We start from the raw sequence: 27,128 nt of genomic DNA, 5'->3' as shown, positions 1-27,128 counted from the left end.
TATAAGACTCGAAATGACAATTGCCTCAAGAAGCTAAGCACTTACGGAAGGCCCGTTGCCTTAGTCACCAAGTTTTGTAGCATGGACCCAAGCTTCAGGGAATGCTGTGCATGGGTAGTTTCTTCGTTTCTGCCAGAAAGAGCAATCCGTTACTCGTTCGCAAGTTCATGATATATCAATTGACTCGAAGATAATCGAGGTACTGTATTGACTATCTAAAGGCACTAGGCTTGTAGGCCGGACTTGCCAAAAACCACATACACCGACACCACGTACGTCCACACAATACGGAGTTTGGGAGACAGAGGAATCCCGAAGTAGTCGTATGAAAACTCCGTAGAAACATATTTCCAAAGATCGGCAAGAGCAGAAAGTTATTGTGAAGGCCTATAGTGCTAATTTCATTTATATTAACCCGTACCGAGTGAAGCATGACTGGCTAAGAGCACTGACCCAAACTCTCTTCTCGTCAACGCAGATCTTCCAGCGCGTTCATAGCACGGAGGACTACGGAGCTGTCCGTTACCGATTTGCCTGACTCGAAGGCATATTAAGTGCCCGTGGGATAGTTCGTAATTTGAATTCGTTACTCATTAACGGGGATAAAGTCTGCTGGACGGATATAAACATGAGGTTCAAGTCCCTGAGAAAGTGAATTGACCGCAGTCCTTCTCGTCACACTTTGCCACCAACTATCTACGATCCTTTCGGTATAGAACTCTCCAAATATGCGTGCCACACTTGTTTTCGCGGCTGCGTCCTTCGCGACTGGAGCTATCGCAGCTAGGTCCATGGGCTACTGCCAAAACTTAGCAGGCGACGGCGGGGACATCGGAAAGACGAGGTTCTGCTGCGACTCGCAGTTCGACTTCCGCTTTTCTGAGGTAAGTTTTACAATGACCGGAACAAACAAAACCTGAGAATGCAAATGCTAACGTGGGGGGGGGGGGGGGGATGAATAGTCTGGCATATGTAACATCCCTGCGGACTCCTGCGGTGGCATCAGCACGTGCTGTGGTACTGGTTTCTACGTCTTCAACACTTGTCCCGACACGTTTCCTTGTGCGAACAGCGCGGTGGACAAGGTTTGTCCCAAGAACCAGTCGTGATTTATAGTAATGGAATAGAAGGACTGAAGATGAAATCTACTTGATGTTGGTCATGTTACGTTGCCATGACTCGCAACTCATTCGTGATGTTGTGAAGACCGACGAGTCCAGCCCATGACGGCTCGCCAAGGTGCATGCGGTGCAGTTTCTGAAAGAACATCTCAACAGCACGCTAAAAGAGCATGATCCAATCCAGTGACTAGCCACCTAAGTCAAATCAATAATCTCTGGCTCAGCTTTTCGTTTCGCCCCAGCAACAGGTGGCGGAGGCCGACTTGGCCCAGGAGTTGCAGCTGCACCCGTACCGTTCAGGCCTGAGGGCGGGGATCGCGACGGCCATCCCGCATTGCCCGTTGTCGGCGCGAAAGCTCTTTGTCCTGCTGACATTCCTATAGGGACTTGTGCCGGCCCGTTTATCGGTTGGAGACCATTTATTAAGCCATTCATCGATTGAGCACCGCTCATAGGCGGCGAAGCGAACGAGGATCCGGTTGCTGGCCTGTTGTAATGTGACGGCCGCGGGCCGCGGGCAGACCCGGTCATCGGCTGATGTCTGTTCGTGGGTGGTGGAACCCACGCAGGCCCGACTGCTGGCACAATAGTGTGCCCGGGCGGTGCATAACCTGCCGCAGCAGGTCCTGGAGCAGGAACAGGAGCGGGAAAATAAGCCGCAGCCGGAGCCGCAACCGGAGCCGGAGCCGGAGCGGGAATTGGTGCCGGCGGATACGTGATACCACCCCGCCCTGGCACCAGATTCACCGGCCGCTGCCACAATGCTGTCGCAATAGCAGGATAATCCTCACCCAGCAATACTCCTAACTTGGTCTGATCAAAAGCCTTGAAGACTTCCTCTGCCTCCTTGGCCCTCACCTGCTGCTTCGCAACATCCGTCTGCCCCACCTTGTTAATGACCATCGTGGGCCCTCCAGGCGCAAATCGCTCAGTCTCATGCGTGACCCGGATGCCGTGCTCCTCGATCACCCTGTGCACGTGGTGTCGCTGCTTCTTGGCGCCAATGATCAGGCGGAGTGACAGCTGCGCCGGGTTCGCGAGGAAATTGTCCAGTTTGCTGCAATCGCCGCAGGTGCAGAACTGCACGAGGTACATGCCGCTCCCCAGCTGGCCAGACGGCGGACGGACGGATCTCGAGCCGACGTAGTTATCGCGGTAGGCTTCGAGGGCTGCAGCGAAGAGTTGCTGGTAGCGCGGGGTGTCGAGTGGCGTCTTGGTGGCTTCGAGGATGGCGAGGAGCTCGCGTAGGAGCGGAATCCAGAGGACGGGGAAGTCGAGGGCGTGCATTTTTGGGGCGTGGCTGACGATTTTGAGGGCCAGTGGCAGGACTAGGTCCTCTTGTGGAGGGAAGGATGCGAGCTTGATGAGGCCGGAGAAGAGGTCTGCTAGGGCGATGTGATTCAAGGCGAGGCGGTGGTCGGGGGGAGACGGCGCCGTCTGGCCGTATGTGAATCTCGCCGCCTTGTGGGCAGGGTCGTCTTCCCTGGGCCCGTGAACCCTTTCGAGATCGAGCATAGAGATGAGGTCTTTTGCGAGCTTTTTGTACAAGTTGACGGCCAGAGTCACCGGGAAAGCCTTTCGTCTAGCGCATGAGAGCAGCGCTGACAGGAACTCCAGTGCAAACGCTGGCGTCCGTACAAGTAGCTGCTCGACCAATGGCATCGTCCTGGGAAAGAGAGTCAGTCATATGTACGTCTGGCGGTGATTACGGTTTATTGGGAGATACTTACACAGAGGAAAGCCAACCAAAGTCGGCATACTTCTCAGCGCCCGTCACTAAAGCCAGTCCATCTTGTCGGACGAAGATTGCGGTATCGGCAATGTCCTTGAGGCCTTTGGTGAGCGTTGCTTGTGCCCACTCCCGAATCTCGTCAGACAGGGGCTGATCGGTAGGGGCAAAGGCCTTAACCGCCTCGAAGATCTCGAAGAAATATCGACCCCTGAATACTGTGGAAGTCAAGCTGGAACATCGATAACGCGGTTAGGACGCGAACCTGAAAGAATGGGCTGGATATCGGGGAGAGAACGCACCCGTTTTTGATCTGAGAAAAGTCTGCCTTGCCCTGCGAGACCTCTGCGTAAAGTAATTGATAGTAGCCCGCGGGCAGTGGTCCGTCCAGCCCCTTTTCGGCTTTTTTCTTGCTGATCTTCTCGAAAAAGTCCCAATCCTTCATAGCCAAAGCAGATCGCAACACTTTGCACAGGATCTCGTCTTCAGCCTTTTTGGTACGCCTGCCTGGACGAGGGACCGACGTATCCCATATGTCTTTGAGTGTCTCAAACGATGACTTGCTGTTCGACGAGGCCTTGAGGATCGAATCTGTGAGGTAATCGACCAGTACAGCGCTGTCATGGTAGTGATCCCATCCCGACCTCGTACTAGCTTTGAGGTACGAAGGGATCTTGTCTCGGCGAATGATGAGCGCGGCCTGAGTCCAATATTAGCTAGAAGCCGCGAGGGGAAAGGGAAACAGAAAGCTCACTGTTACGCAGTACCGGTGGGTAGCTGTTGGTCCCTATAGTTCGTCTTTGTTAACATGACGAACGTACCTGCCACTCCCTTGGATCGAAAACCTACCCAGTTGCCCTGATATCCCTCATACTCTTCCTTCCGTTCAACGCCTTCAAAGAACTCGCTAGCATCAAGCACATTTTTCCAATCCAACGCGATGTCACGGAGTATCGGGCGCCCGCTCAAGTCCACAAGCACCTTGACAGACAACGACTCGTCCGTCACATCCACAATGTCACGAGACATGCCCGCCTCATTTGGATCTTCCTCGACCCCGTCCGAGCTGGATGTATAATCCTCATACGGCACACCACACGAATCGTATCCATCCATTCCATCAGAATCTCCAAAATGATCAATCAGCCGCTTCCGCTTCCCACGCCAGCTCCGTTTCTTTTTCGAATACCGCGAATTGCCCTCGTACACTGCCGGCCCCATCTCCATCTTCTCTGTCAGCGCTAGAAGAACATCAAACTCGAGCCCAGCCGAAAGCTCCTGCAGCGTCTGCACGACGGCCGCGTCGCGTCCCTTGAGCGCCTTAATTGAGATGTTGTCCTCGGCGTACTCGTGGTCCAGGCCGTAGTAGACGTGGTCGATCCCGGCGTTCTCGGAGCGCTCCAGCCACCGCCGGACCGTGTGCCGCAGCGCGCGGGTCTCTTGCCTCCGCAGCGTCGCAGAGGGCCGCTGCTGTGACGCCATCGCCGCCGGGTCGATGGTTAGGTTGTACGTGAGCACCACGCGGTAGCCCTCCGTGACGGGCAGGACCTCGTGGTGGACGTCCGAGTACCAGCACGCAAAGGACTGGTCTGCCCCTGAAGTCTTGAGCATCTTCGTCTCGCCGCAGTGCTTGACGACTACGTCGCCCCCCTTGTGGCCGCAGGGAAGGCAGATGACGAGAGTGCCGAACATGCCGGGGCATTTCTCGGTGCTGATGACCCGTGTAGTCTCAGCCATCTAATCCATCTTCACGCACCATAAATGACAACACACTAAAGACAGACTTACTCGGTATAAGCCTTGGACACGGCCCCCTTTTCGTAAATCAAAAGCTTATACAGCTCCGCCGTCACAGGCGACGTGACGCCCAAATCCTTCGCTACAACAGCACATATCTTTTGCAAGTCCGCCGGCCAGCGCGGACTTCGGAGCTCGAATTGCGAGGGGTCCAGCTCCCACGTGTTGGGCGCAGCAGTGTCCACGATGGTCTCACTCCCCTTACCTAACGGAGCACGAGTGGCTTTTTCGATCAGTTGCCGCACCGTCGGCTCCGGCAGCGGCTGGGCAACAGGTCCGACATCATGGACGGAGAGGTCCGGGTCTACGCGCTTCAGAGGGTGGAACGAGGCAAAGGTGCCCTGTGTCTGGATGCCGGCAAGCGCCTCGGCGAGGTCATCTTCAAAGGAGAGCTTCCAGTCCTCTGCGAGTGCGCTACTGGCTACAGATGCTGTGTCATCATCGTGCCCGTGGCTGGCTGCGGCGTCCCCGGTTCGACTGGGCCCGGCGGTGACCTCGTTGTCGTTGGTGTTGGGCTCAGTGGTAGCCGTCTGAGCTGCGATAGCTTCACTCGCCTGGGGTTCCTTTTCAGTCTTAGGTACTGAGTCAACCGTGGGAGCTCGGGAATCCATCACAGTGTCTGATATAGCAAAGGTTCCGTCACATAGAAAGGGCTCCCAGCATCAATCTTCATACCATTCACTTAATTGCACCAAGACGCGACGCGTTAAGGGGAGGTCGTAAATAGTGGAGAAACCATGTACTATCCCTGTTGAGCAAGTACACATGAGGGGGGTAGGTACAACGTCGAGTCTCCCAGAGTTGTCTCAACTCGGAGACTTCTAGGACCATGAATGGAGAATTGATCATCAATCGACCTGAACTTGAAGTGTATCTATCGAGATGAATCAATGCATTCGTCGAATGAAGATCTCATCATCCTGTCATATTTGTGAAAAAGGGGAAACGAACTTGTCTGTTTGGGGGATGCCATCTCCAACGGTCGTAGAGAGATACTTCTACCTCTCCTCTCGGTGCATCGACCTATCCCCACTGTTTCCCGCAGCCAATGTACCCAGTGGACCGGCTCCCGCGTTTTCTCGTGTTCCCCTTGGTCTGTGCGGGACATCCCTCGGTGAAAGTGTGGCGTCAGCTCTCGGTGAGGCGGGCGTGGCAGGAAGGTGTCCAACGTTTGATGACTACCCTTCAACCTGCCCTAAAGCCGCCATTGACAGAGAATGGAGGACACATGCCTCACCAAAAATACGCTGCAGAACATTCTAGAATCTGGGGTTCCAAGTATTTCACTGTCTTTTCGTCAATCGCATGCGTTTACATCGGCGTCGTCGTTTTCGTGTGCAACATGACTTCTTCTACTCAACTCAGTGGTGGTGGTATGGACCTCATGTCCGGTCGACCTGCGCCAAAGAAACACGGAGCGATGGTCAATTTTTGGAAACACACATGTTCGTATTCGTCGATACTATTTAGATAGGTTCTGCTTGCTATCCCTACCTAGTCTAACCAAAAACCTAATGAACCTATTGCATCGCTCCTGTTCCCGATGATCCTATCCCATTCAGCTGTGTACCAGAACTACAGCTTTCCCCAAATGATTCCCAATCATGGACAATTTCAAGTGGGTATTCCAGACTCCGTTCTGCAAAAAATCAAAACCAAGTTTCAAGCAGATGTTTCCCCAAGAATGACGTATACTGTGTTACCGCCCGTTCCAAGAATTGGGAAATGAACAAAGCATCGAAAAAAAAAAGAACCCCCCCTTCTTGTTTCGATATCGGGTATAAGAAATGTCATTGGCCGGTTTATCCGTGTTTCATCAGGCCGTGTTGTTTTTTTACCACTGGGTATATCCGAGGTTGTGTATGTGTTCGTGTCAAAGAAAAACGACCGGAATAATTCGCATCTTGGTAAAATCCGTAAATCGCGAAGTTCATGCCGAGAGGATCGGTGTTGCTAACCTGATCGTGGAATGCGTATGCTGCAAGACTGTACATAGAGAACTTTGTAAACAAAACCAGCGCCAGCTTGCGCAAGTTGGTGAGAATCGGTTGATGTCGTATCGGACGCTCAAAAAGAGCAATTATGTATGATGGAACTGGCCACCTCGAGAAGTGAAATGATGGGTTAGCTACTACATTTGGTACGCGACCAAAAAAGACTCAACCCCAGATTGGTGCGTTGCGGTACGCCGGCGAGTTGTAACTGTGTAGGACTCTGTAGGGCTGGTCACCGTTTGCGTGAACACTACGACTCCGGCTGCGGCTTCTGGAAAGGCCCGGCTGAACGGCGTCGGGGGAGTAGTACTGCTGCTGTTCCCATTGCTGCTGTTGGATGTTTAAGAGTTGCTGCTGGTAGTAGCTGCCGCTTTGGCTCGGGCTCTGGTTGGCAACTGAATGTCCGCGTGCAACAGGTCCCCTGTACTGCGAGTAACTGTCGTAGCTTGATCGATGACGGAGTTGTCGCTGCTGCTGCTGCTGCTGATGTCCCATTGGGTTGGTGGAGGCGCTGCGGGCGACTGGCTGGCCAAACTCAGGAAAAGAACCATTGGTAGGGCGCCACTTGTCCTCAGTCGTCAAGCGATGCCTGGCGTATTGCTTCTCGAGCATCGTCATGCCCCTGCGAGGGCTCATTGGCGGAATGGGCGGCACAGCAAGAGCGTCATCGAGTGAGGCTCCCATCAACGCCGACGGATAGCTGTGGATGGTCTCGCGGCTGTTCTGCCTCGACAAGGTCTGTCTTCGACTCGCCTCGCTGGACGAGGATGACTGAGGGCGCACTGGCACTGGCTTTCGGGGACTCTTAGTGCTACTGCGGGTGTGCAGACTGACGGGCGGAGAAGTCTTCCTCTTCACTGACACCTCGGGAACCTGCAGATTCTGAGACGCAAATTCGGAGTGGCGGCTTGTCGGAGGCAGAGGCTCGGTGGGACGAAATCGCAGCCCAATCTCACGTTCCATATGCGCCGGCATTGTCAGAGTACGACTGTGTTGGGCCTGAACAGGCTGCTCGCGAGGGAGCGCCATGAAAGCTTGGTCGAAAGCACTCTTGCCGACGCTCTCGCCGACATGGTCGATGGCCGTGATGTTTGACTCGAAGCCGACCTGAATCTCGTCGGCTCTGGCTTCGCCGATAAACTCGGCTTTGCTCACAACACCAGAAGGCACTGGCTTGCGGTGGATAGAGCGCCGCGGCATGACAGAAGCGGCAGCTTGAGCGAACGAGGCTGGCATGGTCTGGAAAGAACGGCGGAAGGGTGACTTTGGCTTTTCAGAGGGTCCAGACGTCTCTGCTATCGCCTCGCTCACAACCTGAGTCGCATCGACCAGGAGCGCAGAGCTGCGCTTGTCGTCGGCGTGGCCGGCATCGAAGCTTCCGACACTGAAAATGGTCTTGAGAGTCTCTTTACTGGCCTGCGCACGAAGGGTCAATCGCTTGGTTGTGATGGGAAACCGACCAGAGTGCTCCTCAAGCTTTGACTGAACATCCTGGGGTACCGAGGGAATCTCTTCGTCAGACGGATGCGTTGCGTGAACGGTCGGTGGTCCTCGCATTCCAGAGCCACTGAGAAGTCTTTGCAACTTGCCAGGTTTTTGCAAGCCGTTGCCAATGCTCAAGGAGGAATTTGACTTTTCGGAAGCAGCTCCGGGAGAACGAATGGCGGCCGGAGAAGCGGGGCCTTGTTCGGCCGATTGAGTGCTGTCAATTAACGCTGGGGCCGGGGATTTTCGGTCCTTGCGGAAGGAATGGCCGGCGCTGAGGTTGAAGAAGAACTTGGGCGATGTGACCGTCATTGTGTTGTTAGTCGGAGAGACAAGAAAATCATCCTTCGGGGCCAGAGACGAAGGAACTGAGGCGCCAGATAGTGAAGGATCAGCAGGGCGGATGTCGGCCTTAAGAACACTAACTTGCAGCCTGTTGCCGCTGACGGCTACAGTTGGGGATGCGGCTGAGTCTGACAGTTCATCGCCCGAATCCTCCGATGCGGCACGGCCAGCTGGACGGCTGCCTGCAGAAGGTTGCTTGGCATGGAACGACCTCAGCGAAACATTAGAACTGTAGCCGGAATCGGCCTTGGAGAGCGGTTTGGGCTGGTGCTCGGTGGTCGGGCTAGCAACGACTCCACTGTCGGCGCGTGCAATTGCTCGGGAATGTTTCTGAGACTGGTCCGCTTTCAGTTGCTCAAGACTTGGTTTTGCGTTCGGGTCATTTCTGACCGTCAGGACCTCGGCAGAGTACTCCATTTGCACATCTTCATCTTCTTCCGCAAAAAGGTCGTCTTCCATTGCTGTGTGCTTGGATGATATTTTCAACTCTGGACTGAGTGGCCTATATTTGAGTCAGCGTGAGCCGTCTCATGGTGCCTTACACAACATGGCGCCGTCTGCACGAATTGGCAAGGGAGACTACTAACGAAGTTGACCGCCGCCTCTGCGATTCCGCCTTTGAAACCGAAGTCTTGATCGGACTGAGTGTCTGCGAAGTAGCACTGGCTTGCACTGTTGAGACCGTGATCTTGATGTCCTTGCTCTCAAAGCCCGTCCCACCCGATCCGTTCTCGTGACTGAAATACTCCTCAATTGCAACCATTTGCGACTTTTCTGCTATGCTGACCTGAACTGCTGGCTCAAAGTCCGGACTTGGAAGCGGGCTGGCCTCTCCATTCGTGATCCGCAGCGAGCCAAACTTCATGGCACCTAGCGGCCGGTAATCCATATCAGAAGGGGTCAAGGCTCTTTCGACAGGTTCAACCACTGGTTCACACAGATATTCAGGCTCCGAGGCGAATCGCTCAGCGACGTATTCTTCCAACGTCGGGATCGGATATGCGCTCGAGTCAACCGATAATGAGTTCATTCGCGAACGCCCTCCTGCTGGGGTTGTAGGCATGCTGTGTCGCACACTCGACCGTCTAGATGAAGCATATTCTGACGGCATTCGGGTCGCAAGACCTGGAGTTTGGATCATGGAACGTCGCCGTACGGGTGCATACAGTGCCAAATCTGAGTTGGCTCGGGGCAGAGGCAGCTGAGCGCTGACTGATTGTGCAAGAACTGGCTGGTGCGGATGCGAACTTTTCCAAGTATTCGGTGACACCTCGAACTTGCTTTCAGACACCATCGAGTTCTCTTCGCATGCGGTGAGATCTTCGTTGAGGTTCAGGAGCCTTCTCGATTCGTACGACATGAGATTGTAGTTGATGGACTGACGATTCCCAGGAACATGCCAGCTAAAGCCGCCGTTAGTCAGTATTTGCGACGAAATGCTGGGGAGTCGACCATACCTCTCAACTTGCAACTGCCTGGAGATGTCCATTTCCTGCTGACTCTCCCAGGTCATTGAATTTGCCCTCGACATTCTGTCTGGAACAGGCGGGCTCAGCACCATGCTTTCCCTACGTTTTTGCTTCCTGGGCTCTTGAGAGCTCTTTGACCTAAACAAGCTTGCCCTGCGCTTCCAATCCCTCGCAGGTTTCACTTCTGGGTCCGCCATAGAAGCGATGCTGGGTGCTCGGGCGGCTGCACCAAGCTGAGATCCGGCGGTTGCAGAAATAGGTGACGGTGCGGGCGAATTTTGCCCAGGCAGAAGTCGCGAATTCGATCGAGAGGGTGGCAGACTGGCGGATGCAGCACGTTGTATGCTTAGTTGGCTGGGGGCCGGTAATTGGGGTGTTGGAGAGGCATGATTGCCGACTCTAGGTTTTGATAATTTGTGAGGTGACTTTTTGCTGCTGCTTCCACCTTGCACATGTGAATCATGAAGCGTCTCGGTAGACTGTGCATTGCCCATCTTGACGTTTAAAAGGTGGAATTTTGAGATGGTTCCCTAGTCCTCAACCAGATGACAAAAGTCTGCACTCTGGTAAAAGTATAGAAAATCGCCTCGAGGTAGTACGGGTTGCGGATGGCAGTGCTCGAAAACGGCCAGCCGATAAAATTTGGTTACGATGACACTGTTGAAACTGCCATGCCGCGCAAATTGCTGTGGAATTATCGACGTTACTTCGTGGGTGTTGGGTTGTAGGTTGAGCGACCCTCGAGTACTATCTGCGGTAGTGAGAAAGGGGAGATGGTCTGATATTTGTCGACGCTTTGTGAGCTGCGCCCTGAATGGTGTTCCTTTCCAAGTAGATACACTGTGAGGCGACAACGGGGACAGGCGCAACCAGTGAAAGGAAGAAGGAAAGGGGGAGGGAGGCTCGAGGAGTCTAGTTGATCACCGCCGGAGACCAGCACGAAGAGAGAAAGGCGGTGGTAGAAGGTGGGATAGGCGCAATTAAAGAAGAGGTGGCATGGGTCTGAGCATTTACCACCGGACCAGACCGAGCGAAGTGTCTATCGATTTTGCCAACTCCACATAAGGGAATGCCTGGTCTGTTAACAGAGTCAGTCGCCAGGGTCAGTGGCGAGTTGTGCAGGATTATACAGCAGCGGCAGGCATTCATATGCGGGAACAGGTGTCTCTGTCTGGGGAGTATTGGACGGACAGCGACGGTCAAGGGCCGGTGCGAGTGCAGCAGGAATGGGCCTCAGATGGCATCTGAGAGATGGACATGGACACCGACAGGAAACCAGGAGGTGGAACTGACGGTGACGACGTACATGGTTTGAGACGCGCAAGGTGGGTTGGGGCACGGCGGAAAAGGGTAGAGTACCGCCTGCGGCAGCGAATGGGCAGGGCTGTTCCAAGTTCCAAGACGGGCTCGTTGTTGGCCCATGCAGGGCTGTAGTGGCATGCGTCTTGGCCGGCGGAACGTGGATGAAGAGGTGCGTTGGTGTGGTAGGGTGGGTAGGGAGGGAGAAAGAGTGCCAAGTAGTGTCGGACGGCTATCCGCAAGGGTGTAGCGGCATCAAGTTGCATCGAGGACCCAGCAAAGGCGGAGGCGAGACACAAGAGACCAAGAGGACGAGACGGTGATTGGCGATGTTGGATGGCTGAGGTAAGGTGAAGGTTAAGGTGAGGACAAGCCCAGCAAAACAAGTCCAAAGGTACCGTGTACCGGCGACAGTTCTTGTTGTGGGCGCGGCCCGGTTCAAGATGGTGGATGGCCCATGGTGGATGGACATCCAGACGGGATGGATGATGATTAGGTATGGTATTTCGTCTGATTGATGCCATTTTGCGGTCTGGCCGGGGCCTGGGTATTACAACCTTGGCGGAGACGAGACTAAAGATTGCCCTTGTCCTGCGGTTGAAAAGACTCCACGACGGGCGTCCAGCCTCTAACCACAAGCCCCCAATCTTTTGAATGGTGGTTTGTGCAACCAGCAAAACGTTTACCAGTCCGGCGCCTTGCAGACTCAAATGCAGCAGGTATCCGTATTCCGTACCTGTTAACTGGGGTCAGCCACGGCCGTCCGTCCAGTCCGGTCCATGGAGATGTTGTCTTTGTGTGGCTGCTGAAAGGCTTCTGCGCCGCTGGCTGTGCGCAGACGCAGTATTGGCAAATACGGATTACGGACACTCATTGCCCCTCTCTAGCCCCTCGGCTCCGGACAAAAGCTGCAATCATGGTCTACTGAAATGATCTGACACAATCGGGTTGACCAAGCGAAGCCAGGGTGGGGTTTGATTAGAAGCGTCCGAGATGTAGCAGGCGGACGGGCAGACGGGCAGAGTGCAAACGGGATATGAGGTGAGAATGATGCGAGGGGACTGGCAAGGCGTCATTCCATGTCTTTGATGCGCTAGGACGGGTAGGTAATTCAAGAAGCAAAAGCTCAGCTGGAGGGAGTGTCAGTGTAAGTGAACCAAGAGAGGACGATGGGGGAGGGAGAGAGAGAGAGAAACGGAGAACCAACACGGCAAGAGAGAGTGTGGCACTTGTGGCTCGGACACATGTGGATGATGCATCCGGCAGAGTTGATTGGAGTTTAATCACCTGGATCGGGGTTCTGTCTTGGTTCACCGATGACTATCCGTATATCCGTCATGTACTCCGTACCCAAGCCGTCAAGGTTGTCGTCAATAGAGCTCTAGAATGGAGGTGATGTAGTTTGCACCGTAAGCTTTAGCCATTGCTGCAGAGACCCTGATTCTTCGGAGTTGGCATCTCTTGGTCGTCATCATCATTTCAGTTCAGCTTGGCGGCTGCTGATGAGCTGTACGTTTGAGACGATGGAAGGCAGGAAACTAGCACTTGAAATGCATGGTGGCTTGCACTTGCCCGTCTTTGGCGTCGTCAAGCAGCTCGGGATCCCAGAACCGGGTCGACCCCGCTTGCCCGCTTCGCACGCCATGAGGTCCAAGGTTCTCATTCTCTCAGTGTCCCAATCTCAAGGTCTTGATCCGCTTGGATGGGGGAATTTGGGGGCGTCAGACTCGCTCTGAACGGCGTCTTGGACTTGTTTTAGCGGGAAGCCAATCGCTCAGGCTCCAAAGCTGTCTCTCGTGGATTCCCGCCCGCTAGGGACCCGGAAGGACGTCTTGTCACGCAGTGGCGGTCCAGCCGGCAGCAATATAGGTGGTGATCTCTCGTGGCCGTGTCCTAATTTTGTCCAGTACTTGTAGGCAAGCTGTGAAGGCGCGAGCTAGGCTATCTGCGTCGTTATCTGAGCTGAGGTATATGCCGGCTGGTGTTCTAGATGGGCCTTGTTACTTGGAGAGGGCGCAAAACAAGGCCCAAGTGCCGGATATGTACCTCCGCCATACTGGGTGGCCCTGCAGCCATACCGCCATTCTGGGATTTGTCTTTTCAATCTTCGGTCAATGTTCCCATGAGGAAGACGCATCTGAGCAAGTACCTAGAGCAAAGTACGGACATGGAGCAATACAACAAGAAAGTCAAGAAAGTCGAAAAGGTTGGTAGGCAGGCAAGCACGCAAGGTGAATGCGGAGAGAAGCTCTTTCCCCCGCTTACATGGGCAGATTCGCAGATTCTAGATCAAGCCACCACGTTGCGACGCTCCTGCCTCCCTCGTGAGGTATCTTGTTCCTGCTCCTTCCTGTTCCTGGTTTTTTGCGTGCCGCCTTCCTCTTGCCGGCGCTTCGTGCGGCGTGCCATGTCCACGTTACTGAGGCAGGTGCTTCTGAACGTAACCTCAACCTCCTACTCCTCCTTTCTTGCCCACCTTACCATCGAGTCCCTGCCTCGCCCAGATTGCTGTTGATTCTGGTTCGCTTGTCCAGACAGGCAGGCACCTCATGCCCTCACGATCTCCTTCCAAGGCCAAACATGATGCCCAGCCTACTTTAATCCATTGCATCCATCGTATTTCAGGAAGGCGAGGCACCTCAGTTATTCCTCCGATGCCGACTCGCTTCCAAGTTCTGTCCTTCATCATCACATTACATGAGAACTGCCTGAATCGGGACACCACGGTCTCTCTGCCTTGATCCAGCATACCAATACCAGATCTTGCGTTGGCTGGTCCGGTCACTTGCCATCTCTCCGTGGCCTCGTTTTCGTACGGGGTACGGGGGTTGCGACGCCAACCTCTTACAATGGCCAGGTGCCAACAAGGATGTTTCCCCTCTCCCATGGAGAGGCAGAGACCGAACGGAAGACGCAGCCGCTGCTACGGATACATACTCACTCCTCTTGACGACCTTTGCGTGCCCGTGGACTAGCACGACGTGTCAACAGTTCATCTCTGCTTGTCCCATCTCGGCCGCAGTCCAGGTTGTCTCTGTTGCGCGGCATGCATCTCCCTCTCAACCACAATCGAGCCCAAACCAAACTTGACGAATTCCTTACGCAGCACTAGTGTAAGCAGTAGTGTGGCAGTTTCCGTCACCTTTCCGTCGTGCGGTGTGCCACAACCCTCGTCTGAGGCTCAGATCTTCTCAGAAAGTGTGCCCGTTTCAGATTGTGCCACTTGACTTGATGGGTCAATCGGAAGTTGCAAAGACCAGCATATCCTCATGAATGATCCCCGGCTTGCCCGCAACTCAGGCAACATGCTTGGTCAGGCCAGCACCAGTCCCCAACATCCCCGATGCAGTTCGTGCATGGGAAGGGATGCCCGTCGTCGATCATCGGCTGCCAACAGCCACTCTTTCAACGTCGGACAACCCTATCTGAGACCATCCACTCCCCGAAACCGGCTCGTCAGAGTCGTCACTCTCGCTCTAGTGTCGCTTGCTGCGATAGCACTCAAAACTTGAGGAATTAGGTGTCGACATTCAGACGAGGGTCAAGCAGCGTATTCGTTTCCTGCATCGAAGCACTCTATTTGGCACGCCATTATTCTGCTGTTCTGCTCAGATGACCGAGACATTCGCCCTTTGTCTTTCATTTTCGGCAACTCCCAAAACACCGAGATAAGATACATCATCAGTCGCCCTGCCACACGGCCCGCGGGACGAATGCTCTGGTATGGAGAATTTACTCCCCGCCCAAGATAGCCTCACCAGACACCAAGGGCGGGCAATCTCCCCCACTTTGAATTAGCTCTGTCGCCCTTACAAACAAGGTTCAGGGGCCTGCGAAATTGCCCTTCCTACTCCGGCTGCTTCCTCATTTAGAGCACCAAAGACCGAGAGACAAAAGAGAAAAGACGACTCATCAATCTTTCATCATACAGAGCTCATCTTCCGAAGCTGCAATATGCCTCGCCGGTTTCCAGTGTTACCGGTCCACCACACCATACGGAGATGGTCAACGAAGGATGCTCCGGCTCATTTTGCAAACCACGTGTTGGGAACGTCATGTAGACACAGAGGTCCTGTTTTCGGGCTCGGCTACCCACGCTGAATTGCGAAGCGGCCCGCTAGCTGACACGGGAAACGGCCATGATCGAGATTGGTCGTTCTCGTTCTGCAATGGCTGCACAAGAGTTCGGAGTACGAATGCTCCCATCAACTATTTTCCGAATGGCCGGGTTGACAGCAAGGGTGACGGGTCACGTCTTCGCGGACAAAATCCTAGTGGCGTTGCACGGTTGTAATCGCCAAAAGTGCGCGCATTTTTATTTTTCTATCTAGGCGCCGTAATTGTATCGTAGCATGCCTGGCCTGCTTAGCCAGGAGTATCCGTACCAGCCTCGGACATGGAAGGAAACGAGACACACGTTGCTGCTATACACTGCAACTCCCCCGCTCGCAGTCCATCGTCCGTACCAGCGTGGGCCGGTAATTGTGCCGCTCGACTCGTTGTTGATTTGGTATCAAACGTCAACAGCACAAACTCCCCGAGACACGCCACCAATTCTTTCTCGTTCGGCCGAAGCAGCAGACGGGTGTTCCCTAAGATCTCTTACACTCCAAGGACCATACCAGTTCGCGAGGGAGCGATCGATGCCCACCAGCAAAGTATCGACTACCTCGCCAGCTCACCTGGCTTAAGCGATGGGCGGTGTTTCCGCCGTTCAAACTTATCACGTCTGCTATCGACCCGAACTCCACCTGCCCGCAGCACCACTGAGACTTCTAGATTGGACTACGGATTCTTCCTGACGACGTTTATCGGCAACATCCTTGTCTCTGGACTGTCTATTTTTCCTTCTGGTGGAGGATGTTATGTAAGAATGAGTTATCGTGTGGACGAGCTCACTGAGTACATGGTCAAATGCCATTCACCGTCTGATACTGCCCACTCACGCGAGGGACTCCTCCCCGTTGGACCCAACTAATGCAGTTTCTTCAAACACTCGATTGTTGCCTGTCGAATCATAAGGAGTCGGAGCCACTATGATGATCAAGCAGCACCGACGGAGTGTGTTCCTCTTCGGAGCAGCTTCGGAACAGACTGCAGATGTCGGCACGGCAAGCTCCATAAAATAAGGCCCGATGATCATGCAACCTGAAAAATGCCCGCGCCGCGAGCCGTCGCTGTTTGGGCGAGATTGATCCCCGCGCCTCTTTATCCCCTCCAAGAGATTGATTTACGAAGTAGGCACCTCCAAGTTGACCTACGCACGACATATGTCGGCTACTCGAGAAAAAAAAAGCATGGCTATTTTACCAAACTCAACTTCATGCGAAACTTGCACAAGCGTGGTCCACGTCACAGAGTACGCGACTCATCGCACGCACTCCTTCACGACCCAGACATGACCAAAGGATTGGACCTTTCCATGGTTCTCCCCCCCTTCCGCCAGCGAGTGAGCGAATTCAAGCAAGACCTCGCAGACTAATACACCACGGTCGTCTGGTCTCGAGTCAAGCCTTGCAGGAGGTTGGTAATGATTCGAAGCTTTTGGGGGGCCTCTGGGACTAGGAGCCATCGTCCAAACCCATGCCTGGAGCCAGACAGTTGCTGTCGCAAACACTGCTGCCAACCGCCGGGAAGGAGACCATGAGATGAAGGTAGACGGACGAATTTCGGGCAGCCAAGCGCTCACAGATAGCCTGAAGATGCGGACTGCTGGGCTGCAGCGCTTTGATCGCTCGCCTACTATCCAAGCGGGAACACACTTACGAGATAGCCTCGATTGGTTTGAGCTTGTCATCTATCAGTGAAGCGGGAGATCTAGCAAAGAACAAGCACGCTTCCATCGACACCAGCCAAGTGTTCTCAAGCGGCGTGTAATCGATAGTATTATTGCCGAGCCTCCTGGTCAGGTATCTTGCTTCAGAAATCATGGCCTCTTTCGGAGGACGCATTGAGGACGCCGAGACTGAAGCTCGACAGTATGAACCATTTTTACAAGCATGCAGATATACCTACCAAGAACCCGAGTCAGCTGTTGCATTGAAGAGACGAAGCTGCCTCGTGGCCAAGGTGGTTGGGCAGGTTCCATGGCCTTCCGGAACGTTTTGATCGCCATACTCCTGAGCGAGTCGGGGCGGTCCTCAAGGTCATGGCGCACGGGCAAAGGATTTCTCCATGTTTCAAAGTCGTTTCCCTCACGGCGAGAGCACAAATTCTATTATTCTGCCCTGGTCCCAAACACAAGCACCAGTTCCACTGGTGCCAGTTCCACTGCTGGTTGAGGTTAGCTCTTTCACGGAGCTGGCCTCCTGGTCCTGTTCGATGGGGTTCGGGCAATTCGGCTGGGGAGCGCATTGTATACGCTTGAGGACGCATTTTCTTCCAGACTTGACTGTTGAACAACGAAGGCTGACCATCGCTGATATAGTCGAGATCTATTACGCCAAGAGCACCTTGCTGCTTCATTACCAAAAAGAAGATCTATGAAGGCGTCCCTTAGGGCACCAGACCGTCAAATAAGGGGACCAAAGCTCTGACCGGGTGTTCGGAGGTCCAAGTCGGGCATGAATCTCACCTGAGGGGTTTTTCAAAGTCAAATCGGCCAAGTTTACGTTTGATGTCGATACTTGGGTATCTGGACTTTGGTGGGAAGCTCCATCTATCCCACCACAAGTTCAACGGCCTCGTCGGCCCATCTCTTTCCCTCCAACAATAGAGAATGGGGGAGGGTGGTGAGCCTGCTCAGACTCTGCATGCCAGGGAAGAGCTTGTCGTGTTTGACTACAACGCACCACGTTGAATTCGCAGAACAGCCATTGTCTAGCAACATTGCAGAAGCAAGAAACGGCCACCAAAGATTTCCGCCTCATTCTCCAATGACATAGGTACAACCCTCATCGCCAATCCATACTTCATGCACGCGGCCGGCGTCCACGTCGATACGATCGCCGACGCCATAAGTAACCTTGTCGGGGTTCTTGTCCTTGGGATAAGTGATGGTAAGGTTCCCACGCAGGATCAGATGGGTCGTCAGACCCCGATGCGAATGCGGGGAGTAGTGCGCGTTTCTGAGCTTTGATCGTCAGTTCGTGCATACTTGGCTTGCACTTAGGGCCAGGCCAGAAGGAAAGGCAAAAAGGCAGTGGGCATCACGTACGGTCCGTCGGTCCAAGTGAAGACATGAGGAAACCCCCAAGATCTAACCTCGGACTCGCTATCACGCTGGGAATTGGGCTTAGAAGGCATGACTGCAATATTGGGCGATTGCTGGCTTGAAGCTGAGGGTAATGTGCGCAAGGCAAAGTTGAGAAGTTCGCTCGTGGCGCGGCGGCGGCGACGGAGGTAGACTGAAGACAGCTTGCGATTACGTCAGAGAAGATCCGATGTCGAGCTCCGTGCAGTCGACCGGGTCCGAGAGCTGTTCGTCGGCGGTTCCGCAGCTGACAGGTATGTTCTTCTCTGGAGGCTGGGCTGAGTCGAGTTGAGAGGAACCTCATTGAGATAGTTCATTACCGGAGTCAATGTTTAGAAACGCCGGGTCGGGTGCGCAGAGGTGGTGGTGGTCCGCGTACTCAGGTCTCGAGAGTCGGCTGCAGTGTGGGGGAAGCCGACTTTTGGGTGCTCGTCCCCCACTTATGCCCCGAGTGCCCCGATGCCGTGTGGCGACTGAAAGGACGGTGGTTTCCGGGAGGCGCAGCAGCGGCAGCCGAGCAAAAGAGATGCATAGGCGCCGGTGGGAAATGCGTGGCTTGGTGGCCAGCAGCAGCAACAGCAAGCAGACAAACTCGGAGCACCGGCAAAGACCCCGTCATGCCACCACGCTCCCTCATTCCTTGGCGTGCGGGTGACAGACTTGACGCCCCTCCCAGCTGGACTTATGCACTGAAGTGGAACATAACAACGGCTCGACGGAAGAAAACCGCCCCAAGGCTCTGTCAGGCCAAGTGGAAACCACTTGAGAATGCTTGGGTTCCCAGACTTCTGAGCCCTGGAGACTCTGTCACATACTGTGTCACTCTTGTTCAGCTCGTTCCACTTTTTTTTTTTGGCGTGTCACCGTGTTTAATGGCTGCCTAGAGAGCTATTCCCTCGACCTTAGCATGCCCATGATATCACTTTGTATGGGGATCATCCCTCCCTCCATACGAAGCGGCAACGCCTCCACTAATTACGACATAAGGTATCCGTACGAAATACCCTAGCTTGCCTAGGGCCTATCCGTACACTGATGGTTTCCACCCGCTGTATCCGTACGGATGCTATGTTTAGCGCATCTCAAACGGGGGACTGCGAGACGTCAATATTGAATAGGGGCAAGGCTAGCTAGTAGGCGACAACTGTCTCGAAGCATCAGCCGTACTGCCGTTTTGCCGGGCCCGGTGACAGTAGGTATAGCATGAAAGTTTCCGATCTTGCGTGGACAGCATAGCGCAGCACAGCAAACGACGCATGGTGAGTTGTATGTTAAGGTGCTGCTGTAGTCTGCATCTTGTGGCAGGCGAAAATGGGCTGAGCACTCTTCTATGTAGTAGCCAAAGTACGTCGGGCATTGAGCCTCTCAGTGTGCCCTACGAAGCGACACCAATCTGTCAGTGGTAAATCGAGGCTCACGTCCAATGGTTCCGAAAGAGGCACCCCGTAAGACAGACAGGGCAGACTGCGATTGGGGGCCAAGACTAGCCATCTGCAGATGGATTCAGTGTGACGCTCCGCTTCGCGATGCAGGGAAAAGACCAGAGAGAGTCACACACATACGCGCAGACTCCGCCCCTCTGAAAACAAGGCATCACCACTTACTTTTGCTAGTTTTTTTTTTCAGTATTCGAAGAAGATCATGAACGTCGGGAAATGTGCTTTGGGCCTGGCACTCTTCAGTCTGACAATCATCATGCATATCAGATACTCAAAACAGACAGTTATGACAGAAACTATGCGGTACGCGTCACTCTCGTCCAATAGCCGACATTTCTGAGTCGAGGGAGAATGGAGAAGAGACGCGGGCTCCGACGTGATCAACAACAAAACGAAACAAGTCGAGATGCAGAGGCCAGCTCGAGAACCAAGGACGTGGATCCCGAGGAGGCCGTCCCTCAATGTCTCAATTCTGGTAGAGATTGAGAAGAGTCTCACTCCAGTTTCCATCTCAACAGGCAGTAGAGGTAAGGAACACCACGCTAGAGGGCGCCATCGACAGGGCCCTCGGGACCACCTACAGCAGGGATCCAAACCATCGGGGGCAGTGCTGGCCCCTTCCCATTGGCTACTTGCATCGTTCAGCACACCCATCAGACGAGGCTGTCCCCCCTCCAAGTGCCCTGCAGGTGCTCTCCAAAGGGCTCCAAGTGCTACGGAACGGGAACCCCATCACGCTGGATCACACTTTACACCACAGTAAGGTAGGCACTTCCCTGCCCACCCATGTCCTCAGCTATGCTGACATGCATATCCACGCTTCCCACTCTCGTTGAAATTACCCTTTTACTGTCTCTCGAATGCCTTCGTTCCTCGAATTTCCTCGAATTCTCGAAAATAATCCTAAACTCTCGTTCAACGACAACTTGTATTCTTACAACTCCGTTCCTTCGTCTCCGTTACCATTTTTTATCCTGTCCCTCCAATGGGCTAATGATCATACCCATACGCTCTCCGAAGCCGTACCCCTCTGACCCCTAGAACCAGAGTAGGCTTGACTGAGCAAAGAATTACCTCCCTCCCGCGACGACAATCCGTCAGCCATACGCACGATCGACTTGGCCAACCAACACACACACATATAGAGGAAAGAAAAGAGGACTTGATCCGGAGGCAGGCTATCAAGCCGCTGCAGCTCGCCCGCCATGTGTCTCTCTGTACGTCTCTTACCATATCCCGTAGGGGTTGTGCGCTCAATGCAAGGCTCCGGCATTGGCAACGCCCGCATATGATGCCTCTCCTGCACTTTCCCAAAGCCTTTGACACTGGCCTCGAGCTCGTGGTCAATCATCGCACATAGACTTACACATCTTGACAGTTCTGGCGCCGCAAGACCGCCCCGAGCAACGAAAAGACACAAAAGAAACGAACCCTCACGATGCCGCTATGGTCCTCCTCCAACAAGACCTCCGCCAACACCCTCAAGAAGATGGTCGGCCTCACCACGATCCTGGCGCCTACACGAGACGGCTTCCACTTCCAACCCGCTCCCCGGCCGATGCCCCTCATCAATATCACAAACGTCGACGGCGCTACCGACCCTTCGTCCTCATCATCGGCCGCATCGGACCCCAAGGAGGCAGTAGTTTCGCCCAGTCCCGATGAGATCCTGCTCAGCCAGGCCATTCGCGAACGTTTCGAGAAGATATTCAACGACCTACGCTCCCGCCGCTCTTCACTATCCCGCGAACCTTTTGTGACCCGCGACCAACTACTCGTATTCCTCGAGAATACTCAGGGCGAGACCGATGTCGAGGCTGTATTGCCTGAGGGTCAGCAACGATACAACTATGGCGAGTTCCTCGAATTGTGGTGGAGAAACTACGGCTGGGATGCCACCCGCCCAATAAAGGAGGAGGACAAGGACTTGAGCCGGCCCATTACGAACTACTTCATTAGCAGCAGCCACAACACATACTTGGAGGGCAACCAGCTTGCCTCCAGGAGTTCACCCGAGGCTTACAAAACTGTATGCTGTCCTATGCTCGCATTCGCTCAGCAAAGAAACATAACTTCTAACACATGAACTGCAGGTCCTTCGCCGTGGATGTCGGTGTATCGAAATCGATATCTGGAACGGAGACACACCCATCACAACACAAGAGGGCAGCCGCTCCCCCAAACCTGATCACTCGAGGAATCTGTCTGGCTCCTCCCTTCCCAACGTGGCTGCAAGCGTCAAGGAGACTGTGGAAGATCTCCTGATCGAACGCAGCACGAACGGCAATGGCCACAACAGAAACACCAGCACTGCCAGCAAATCGCTGAATCCTCGCGATAGTGCCACTCTACTGGGACCGAGCGAGTCCACCGACTCCCTCGGCAAAACCCTACGGCCCTCATCGCCGACCCCCTCAATGAAGAATCGCCTGCCGTATCCCAAGGATGAGCCCATTGTCACACATGGCTGGACTTTGACAACTCCTTGTGGCTTCAGAGAGGTCTGCAAGGCCGTTCGCGAGTCCGCCTTCGAGACGAACGAATTGCCCTTGATTGTCAGTCTTGAGGTCCATGCCGACAAGGAGCAGCAGGAGGTCATGGTCAGGATCATGAAGGAGGAGTGGGAAGGCATGTTGATCGACAAGTCTTGGGAGGGCATTGATCCCCGGTTTCGCCTCCCCAAGCTCGAGGAGCTCAAGCGCAAGATCCTGGTCAAGGTTAAGAAGGCGCCTAATAAGATTGAGGTGCCTCCCAGCACGACAGCCCTCTCTCAAGTATTTGCCGACGACGAGGACGCTTCGGGTTCCGACGATGAACGCAACAAGGAGGCACCTAAGCAAGAGACACCGAAACCGCCCATGACACCCAAGTTCGATGCCCCGGCCAAGGTCCATAGTGGAAACGAGCCGGCCAAGAGCACAAAGGTGGCCATTTGCCAGGCACTCAGCAGTCTGGCCATCTACACTCATAGCGAGCACTTTAAGAGCTTTGAGACACCGGCGGCTAAGAAACCGAGTCATATCTTTTCGATAAGTGAGAACAGGATCCTAGAACTGCACACGACCAAGGCCCGCGAGATGTTCACGCACAATAAAAACTTCTTCATGCGGGCATTCCCCAACGGCTCGCGTGTCGATAGCTCCAACCCGGACCCCAGTCTCTTCTGGCGCAAGGGCGTGCAAATGGTTGCTCTGAACTGGCAATATCTTGACGAAGGAATGATGCTCAACGAGGGCATGTTCGCGGACGAGCTGGGATGGGTCCTCAAGCCTATTGGATACCGCAGCACTGACAAGGACACGCTGACAGAGGTCGACGCCGCGCCGCAGGGCGACCTGGAGCTCACCGTCACCATCATCGCCGGCCAGCACATCTTTGTCGACGACGATTCTGCCAGCGACAGCAGCCGCGGCAAGCACCTCCGGCCATTTGTCAAGTGCGAGCTTCACGTCGAGATTGGAGCGCAGAACGGAAAGGCTGCGGACGAAGATGACTTCAAGCTCAAGACGGGGTCGAGAAAGACTGACCACCCCGAGTGGGAGAATGGAGCACGGCTCAAGTTCCCCAAGATCTCGAGGGTGGTGGAGGAGTTGAGTTTCCTCAGGTAAGAAAAGTCACGGTTTCCTTTATTTTTTGCTTTCTTCCTCCGGCAGCGGCATGTCTGGGCCTACGGGCCTTGACGATCTTTTGAGAATATGACTCGAGAAGACGGCGAGAAAGATGTGCGCGGCTCCGCGCCTACCCTCCCGCGCGCCGGCGTGTCCGACTTGTAAGACCAGAACAGCTCCGGCGGTGTAACGTTGTCCGAAGTGGTGACGGCTCCCCGACCCCCGGGAATGGCCTGATTCATCCTCGGATGCCATGCCGGGACCCGTTGCCGCTCTGCGTCATAGGCACGAGACGGGAACGCTCGTGGAACGAAGTCGGTCGTCGAGTTGTGCCCCCTTCCATGCCGTGTCACCGTCCCCTTCCCGTCCACGAACCGTTGATCCGTCAATACTCACCTGCCACGCGGGCCGCCGCGTTGACAGCCCGGGCCGCCGCACACCGCAACGTTGTTCTTCTTCTCTCCCGCTTCTCTGCATCCTGCGAATAGCCATGACCAAAAAATAAATGAGGATGGTTTTTACTGACTTGTGTTTGAACCGCGCAGATTCAAGATTGAGGATGATCCACTCCTCGGTGGCGACGAGCTTCTCTCGTGGGCATGTATCCGCCTCGACCGTCTACGTCCCGGTTACCGCTTCATCAAGCTCATGGACACCAAGAACAGGCCGATTGAAGGTGGTAAGCTGCTCGTCAAGATCGATAAGGTGGTGCGGTAGAGACCCGCGCGTCCCGTCCGTCTGTCCGTGATATCGTATACCGTACCCGGCCTATGGGCAGAGGCGAAAATGCTGTAACACGCGATGTGGCAGACATACTAGCAGGGAAAGCCCTTTTTTTTTCGTTTTGTTCCCTTTTTCTTTCTCTGGCTCTGCGGGTTTCCATGGGAGGCTCTGATACCTTTTTTTTTTTTTTTTTTTTTGCATAACACAGTTGGTGACTTAGGCGTTGACATGGCGTTCATTCGTATTCTTCTTCTTCTTTCCTTTCTCGAGGCGAGCGATACCTATTTCCCCCTGCTACAACCTAGAGTTTCAGGTTTTTTATTCCCTATCAAGCCAGGCACCTTTTTCTTTTCTTCTATAATTTCCTTTTCTTCTGAGCATACACTGTACGCGGCACATTCGGAGAGGTTCCTTGGCGTGTCTCGGGGAGTTTTTCTCCTGTTTTGATCGAGAGGCGAAAATTGAGAATTGGATGAAAAACAATGGGAGAGACAAAAGCAGGTCATCTCAGAGTCATGAGAGGTCATTTCCTTATTTTGGGGGTGGGCGGCGGTGGTGGTTTGAGAGAAGGAAAACCCTTTCTCTTGACGAGGTCAGAAGATCAAGAGACAGGATTATACGCTGGTGGGAAAGGATTGTCTCAAGGTCACTGAGATAAGACACACACACACACATGAGAGACAAGACAGGGCGCAAAAGGACGAACAGCACACATACAAACCTACAAACCTGTGGGGCGCCGATCTTGACGCAGAGAAGCGCGGGGCGGGATGGAAACCAAATACCGTACCGTACGTAGTGGAGAGAGGAAATGAACAATTCCAAGGTATCTCACCTACACATGTAGACTCTGTTTTTGGGAGGCCCATTCAAGACCCCAATCCGTGACATGTCGTTGCTTCCGTGTGACCATTCCTGTCTCTTCTGTCAACGGCTCCCTCCCTAAACGGTCTCATGTGTTGTCCGACGTGACCGGATCTGGGGGGGGGGGGGGGGACACCCTGTTGCCGGCCATCCTGAAGCTTGACCGCCGCCCGCCATGAAAGATCTGTCATATCCGAGTATTGACCAACGCGAACTTGTGAGGATGTCCTCCTGTATTGCTGTGTAGCAGTCAAATACGACGGGTTGTCACTGCATTGTAGACGGAAAGCGGATACCTGCCAAACCCTGTATCGGGACATGCAGGACGAACAACGAATCTCATCAATGGCATGTCGGCCGTATCCCATACCAACCTCTTTTTTTTTGTCTTTCTCTCTTTCTGGCGTACTGTCTCTCTGCAACGGTGATGACCATCAGGGTAGCTGTCGGTTCCCGTGGGAGCATGTCGTGGGACCACGAACGAGATTCTTCTTTTATGCCTCACGTCGCACCTGGGCGGACGTACTTCTTGGTCGTACGACGCCGGGAAGGGAGACAATAGACTCGCGGACCAAGGGAATTCTCTCGCCGAGGTTGAACGATATGACTCTCGAGACTGTGTAACCTTTTGAAAAATGTTTGATGACGGCCACGAGTTCCGAGTTGACGGGGGAATCATACACGGCCACCGGTAGACTCTATTCCCTGCTGTCAACAACAGTTGAGAAAAAAAAAAAGACATCTTCCTCCTGCCGCTCTGTTGCCGCTTCTTCGACGGGAGTCGGCCCTCGTTGAGCCGCCGTGTAATGACTCCGGTTGTGACTCCACCACCCGTTTCCGCGCCAAGAGGACCGACTGCAGCTGGACTTACTGCTCGTAAAGGCAAGGTTCTAGACTGCTTCTGCCCGCCATCATGCGATGGTTGCCTGCGACAAATGAAGGCTCTCATGAACCCCACCAGTACCAATCTCAACCCTGGTGAGGGCTCAGCAGACGACGCTGCAGCCCTGCCCGGCTCTTGCGGCTTGGCACCGAAAGATGCACGATTGGCAACCCTTCCTGCCTGGATATACCTAACCCGGTGGCACCAGTTGTGGGCTGCAGGCTCGGCATAAGAAAGTAAGCCACCGAAAAGAACAGATGAAGCTAAGCGGGAGTGCGTCGATCCCCAGGAAGTCTCAACCCGCTGTGGCGGGCGTGATGGTATAGCCAAAAGGCGAGGTTCCCAGTGTGGCCGTTGGTCGTGAGACAAGTCATAACGTAGAATAAGAAAGATTGTTCCAAAGTTATCCAATGAAGCCATTTCATCTTGCATGTCTGTAAGACAAAAAAGGAACAATGGCCGTCATGTGCAATCATAGCGCCGGACTAGATGGAATCTGGCGCGGCCCGACAGTAGGCAACTTGTCAGTTATCACCGGGGATAGATTTGCCGGTGCGACTGATCCGACCAAGGGGTTCGTCGCGGAATTAGCAGCCTTGGCTGCAGGTTTTGAGTAGGCATCTCGACAGTCCATCCTCTCGAGCCGTCGCGGAGAAGCCAGGGCCAGTTTATGCAACTCGTAGCCATCAGAAGTTGGCCGTCTTCCTGTCCGCAACGAGTACAAATGTCGCCAAATTAAAGTTGACGGTACTATGGCTTGATATTGAGACAGGCGATTGGTGGTTACCTGGCGTTGCGGGAACTAGGGCGGTGTAACAAGGCTATCACCAAGCGCCTAGCCCTCGAGTAACAATAGGAGTTGGTCATGGCAAAGGTGTCCAAAGTACCTAAAGTACGTATGCAAAGCGCAAGGGTTCGGGAAGTGAGACATGCGTTTGTTCTGTCAATTGTGAAAGTCGTTTGGCGGGGGCATCATCGAGATCTCTCTCAATCTAAAAGTACCGTTGGGAATTGAGCCTCTGGTTACTGAATAGTGATGAAGATGCAACAACCCACCATTGCCTCTCGGTTTTGTGACTGGCCATGTGGTACACTGGTCGGGCTGCTGCGGGCGGTTCCGACAGTCTGGTCGACTAGCTAGGTATGCCTGTCGTCCATGAGCATGTCACCGAGGTTTTGG

At 54.1% G+C, this 27,128-nt stretch overlaps 8 protein-coding genes across 8 annotated transcripts; 3 read left to right on the top strand and 5 right to left on the bottom strand.

Annotated features, from left to right (window-relative positions):
• Positions 1 to 728: 728 nt before the first annotated feature.
• On the top strand, positions 729 to 1,109 carry CABS01_03233 (uncharacterized protein; the record flags this gene model as incomplete). The annotated part of the gene is made up of 2 exons (XM_060536610.1): positions 729 to 884; positions 963 to 1,109. 2 exons carry the CDS (start codon positions 729 to 731, stop codon positions 1,107 to 1,109), a joined length of 303 nt encoding a protein of 100 aa, XP_060392529.1.
• Positions 1,110 to 1,316: 207 nt separating this feature from the next.
• On the bottom strand, positions 1,317 to 5,258 carry CABS01_03232 (2OG-Fe(II)oxygenase superfamily protein; the record flags this gene model as incomplete). Its single annotated transcript, XM_060536609.1, has 6 exons — positions 1,317 to 2,787; positions 2,852 to 3,082; positions 3,153 to 3,550; positions 3,605 to 3,637; positions 3,700 to 4,561; positions 4,639 to 5,258. 6 exons carry the CDS (start codon positions 5,256 to 5,258, stop codon positions 1,317 to 1,319), a joined length of 3,615 nt encoding a protein of 1,204 aa, XP_060392528.1.
• Positions 5,259 to 6,806: 1,548 nt separating this feature from the next.
• CABS01_03231 (uncharacterized protein) lies at positions 6,807 to 10,434 on the bottom strand (the record flags this gene model as incomplete). Its single annotated transcript, XM_060536608.1, has 3 exons — positions 6,807 to 8,973; positions 9,059 to 9,874; positions 9,929 to 10,434. 3 exons carry the CDS (start codon positions 10,432 to 10,434, stop codon positions 6,807 to 6,809), a joined length of 3,489 nt encoding a protein of 1,162 aa, XP_060392527.1.
• A 2,741-nt stretch (positions 10,435 to 13,175) lies between these two features.
• Positions 13,176 to 13,376, bottom strand: CABS01_03230 (uncharacterized protein; the record flags this gene model as incomplete). Its single annotated transcript, XM_060536607.1, has 1 exon — positions 13,176 to 13,376. The coding sequence occupies one exon, from the start codon at positions 13,374 to 13,376 to the stop codon at positions 13,176 to 13,178; it is 201 nt and encodes a 66-aa protein (XP_060392526.1).
• A 4,728-nt stretch (positions 13,377 to 18,104) lies between these two features.
• On the bottom strand, positions 18,105 to 18,484 carry CABS01_03229 (uncharacterized protein; the record flags this gene model as incomplete). Its single annotated transcript, XM_060536606.1, has 2 exons — positions 18,105 to 18,306; positions 18,396 to 18,484. The coding sequence occupies 2 exons, from the start codon at positions 18,482 to 18,484 to the stop codon at positions 18,105 to 18,107; spliced, it is 291 nt and encodes a 96-aa protein (XP_060392525.1).
• A 1,792-nt stretch (positions 18,485 to 20,276) lies between these two features.
• On the top strand, positions 20,277 to 24,195 carry CABS01_03228 (phosphatidylinositol-specific phospholipase C; the record flags this gene model as incomplete). Its single annotated transcript, XM_060536605.1, has 5 exons — positions 20,277 to 20,397; positions 20,516 to 20,634; positions 21,249 to 21,899; positions 21,964 to 23,474; positions 24,024 to 24,195. 5 exons carry the CDS (start codon positions 20,277 to 20,279, stop codon positions 24,193 to 24,195), a joined length of 2,574 nt encoding a protein of 857 aa, XP_060392524.1.
• Positions 24,196 to 24,248: 53 nt separating this feature from the next.
• CABS01_03227 (uncharacterized protein) lies at positions 24,249 to 24,404 on the top strand (the record flags this gene model as incomplete). Its single annotated transcript, XM_060536604.1, has 1 exon — positions 24,249 to 24,404. The coding sequence occupies one exon, from the start codon at positions 24,249 to 24,251 to the stop codon at positions 24,402 to 24,404; it is 156 nt and encodes a 51-aa protein (XP_060392523.1).
• Positions 24,405 to 25,315: 911 nt separating this feature from the next.
• CABS01_03226 (uncharacterized protein) lies at positions 25,316 to 26,380 on the bottom strand (the record flags this gene model as incomplete). Its single annotated transcript, XM_060536603.1, has 1 exon — positions 25,316 to 26,380. One exon carries the CDS (start codon positions 26,378 to 26,380, stop codon positions 25,316 to 25,318), a length of 1,065 nt encoding a protein of 354 aa, XP_060392522.1.
• Positions 26,381 to 27,128: the final 748 nt, after the last annotated feature.

Source organism: Colletotrichum abscissum (genome assembly GCF_030869225.1).
Source record: "Colletotrichum abscissum strain IMI 504890 chromosome Unknown Scaffold_6.1, whole genome shotgun sequence".
Lineage (NCBI taxonomy): Eukaryota > Fungi > Ascomycota > Sordariomycetes > Glomerellales > Glomerellaceae > Colletotrichum > Colletotrichum abscissum.
This window is presented reverse-complemented; position numbering and strand designations above follow the sequence as displayed.